Source organism: Austrofundulus limnaeus, unplaced genomic scaffold, assembly GCF_001266775.1.
Source record: "Austrofundulus limnaeus strain Quisiro unplaced genomic scaffold, Austrofundulus_limnaeus-1.0 Scaffold761, whole genome shotgun sequence".
NCBI classification, from domain to species: domain Eukaryota; kingdom Metazoa; phylum Chordata; class Actinopteri; order Cyprinodontiformes; family Rivulidae; genus Austrofundulus; species Austrofundulus limnaeus.
In genome coordinates, this window is record NW_013953163.1 from 98,583 (window position 1) to 101,681 (window position 3,099).

At 39.4% G+C, this 3,099-nt stretch overlaps 1 protein-coding gene across 2 annotated transcripts in view; it reads left to right on the forward strand.

Moving 5' to 3' along the window:
- Positions 1-3,099, forward strand: part of LOC106532389 (interferon regulatory factor 2) — a gene marked incomplete at its 3' end in the record, with an annotated part of 28,359 nt that overhangs the window by 22,851 nt on the left and 2,409 nt on the right. For both annotated transcript variants that reach the window (XM_014028426.1, XM_014028427.1), the window contains 2 exon segments: positions 589-697; positions 783-932. In XM_014028426.1, coding sequence (XP_013883880.1) covers positions 589-697; positions 783-932 — 259 coding nt within the window.

A 3,099-nucleotide genomic window follows, 5' to 3' on the forward strand; every position in this document is an offset into this window, starting at 1 on the left:
ATGTTAGTTATGATAGTTTAGTTATGATGTAAATATAATAAAAATTAAACCAAGCTTTATAATAATTATCATTTTGATCCATACATTGTAATGTCTGACTGGTCCTTGTGTCACTTTATGTTCATTAAATTGGGCCCCGAGGTCAAAAAGGTTAAGAACCCCTGCTTTAAACGAGAAATGAGTTGAAGTTTACGTTTCATCGAAACCTTCAAACCAATGAAACAATATAAATGAAGACATAAATCAGCAGATGACTTCAGTGTTGACTCTTCAGGGTGAACAGGCCTGAATGGGTTAATGTTTAACGGGACTTCACAGGATTTCTACAGCGTATTTGTGTTTACGAGCCTGAAGTGCTGCAGATATCACACACTTCTTATCTCATGTGGTGCAGCTTGTTTCCAAGCTAGCTGCTAGTTAACGCCATGTATAAAAAATAAGATCTAAATACTTACAGAGACTATAAACGTCAGGTGAATTAATGTTTTTATATGAAATCTAAACAGTTTAACGAATATGACAAAGCTTTGTGTGAATACTCTTCCTGTTTGAGCAGTGCAGGCTGATCTTCTCTGATTTCCTCTTCAGGATGCTTCTCCGTCTCTTTCTGAAATGTATGCTGGAGCTGCTGACTGTGCCAAACAGGAAATGCTCAAAGAGGAGTTTATTGAGGTTACAATAGGTGACTGTGGTCCAGGTATTACAACAGTGCGTTTATTAATCTTTCACCAACACTTCCTCACGTTTCAGTTGAGTGATTTTAGTTTTTGTCCGARGGGAAGTGATTCACAGCTCGGTGGAGGACCACCTGATCAACAGTGAGCAGCTGCCCTACGTCTGTCAGACCATTGAGGTGATGACGGAGAACGAGGAGCAGACTGTAAGCTCCTCCCACTCGTACCCTCTGCAGATTTCCCCCGTGTCGTCCTGCGGTGAGACAGACACACACACACACACACACACACACACACCTCAGAGGAAGGTCTTTCACATCACACTGCTGAAAGTGTAACTGACCTCCAAATTCAGATGAGTTTCTCTGGTTCAACAAAGGAACATGGTCTAGATGCTGACCTGATAAACTGTTGCATCAGTCACTACATCATCCTCCAACCGCAGAATAGATCAGAAAMATTCTCTGCAAACATAACAGATGATGTTGACTGTTTGTTGGTTTAACTTCAGATGAGATAAAGACGTCTTAAAAACCGTTTCTTCATTGTGACTTTGCTGAAAGAATGTTTCTCCTGTATGCAACCTTCTTTTGGATTATTCCCAACCTGTCATTCAGGCAGAGCTGGCTCTGTGGCTTTCTGTGTTTCCTGGTCTGACTTTATCACATACTGTAGGTGCGTGTGTGTGTGTGTGTGTGTGTGTGTACTTGTATTTGTTACCTTTTTATGACCATTTCTGGTTCACCATTTACCTTGTCAGGACCAGTAGTCCTAAAGACTGATCCTGATAAGGTGGAACTCAGTTTTTGGCTTGGGGGTTAGGTTTAGGGTCAGGGTTTTTTTTTTTTTTTTGTGTATGTGTGTGTGTGTATGTGTGTGTGTGTGGGGGGGGCATGTGTCGGGGTAAGTTTAGGGTAAGGGGTCAAGGTTAGGCTAAAGAAATCTAATTTCCCTCTGGGATCAAGAAAGTATTTTTGAATTGAGTTTAGTGGAAATGAATGGAAGTCAAAGAGTGGTCCTAATAAGGATAGAAATACAAACTTGTGAGTGTGTTTTCATGGTCTTTAGAAGTATGAAAGAACATTGGTTTTCAGATTTTATTCTTTTATTATAGAAGTAGAATTCATATATAAATATTTTTTTAAATAAAAAGCTCAAACCCCATTTTTGTTACACAAAATATTTGTCTCTTGTTGCGTACTGTGCAACCAGTCAACCATGTGTTGGCCCAACACTAAACCATACACAGTTTTGTTTTATTTTACCACAAATCAGAAAAAAGTTTCATAAAATGACCATCTCATGAAATAAACACTTTAAAGTGTCTGTGACATGCCTATCCTTCAAATACACAAAGTCAAAGGCTACGTTCATACTGCAGGTCTTAATGCTCAGTTCCGATTTTTTGAAAAAATCCGATCTTTTTGTGTGAACGTTCACATTACATTTTAAATGTGACCTGCATCAGAACCCTGTGTGAACGCTCCACAGCACTGATGTGACACGNTTCACCATTATTTATAATATATGCTGCTCAAACATAAAGGGAACACCAACACAATCTAACGACACCACGTTCTTGCTCAATTTGTATTATTTCTGGCCTATTCAGTCCAAACTACATCACTTTGTTTCTCCTCATATGTTCTGCTTTGAAAAGGTTTACATATAAGAGACTTACAGTGTTGTTTTCTCCTTCATTTCTTGTTTGTTTTTCTCCAAAATCTGCCTCGTATTGTCCTGCAGKCTTATGACGTCGAGTCGTCGACACCGGGTGGACCCACCCACTACCATGTGTGTGTGTGTGTTCGGAGGTCCGCTGCGAACACAGGCCACTCTYTTCCTTTGCACTGGGGACTTACTGCGCATGTCCAAAATCTTACAAGGACTTGTCTACGGGACTCTGAAGAGCCGAACCACTTGTGACCCAGAAGTGACTCAACACGAAAAAGCTCATGAGTATAATGGAAGTTTACACATCAATAACTCTAAATTATTTATTTTACTTATAAAACATATATACTATATATTTTTTGAAACATTTGTAATGTTTTATTTAGTTATTTTATTTATTTTTAATTTTTTTGTATACAAAAACTAGTGGTGGGGCGGCGCTCTAGCGCCCCCTGTTGACCAGCCGCCACTGCATGACAATAACCACATATGAATGTTTAGTCATTATCATTTAAAAAAGGAAGTGATGGGTAAAAATTGATCATGAAGGATTAGTCAAAATGACGAACAGCAAAAAAGTCTAGCTCAACCTCTGGATCTAATCTATTTTATAACAGAATATTACCCTCTAACTCTAACTCTAATTAACTAATGCACACCTCTCACAACGCCAAACACCAACTCAAAACCCATAAAGGGCCGTGAGGCTCGAACCCCCTTTAGTCTAGTAGGAGAGGGGTGGGCGTGGGGG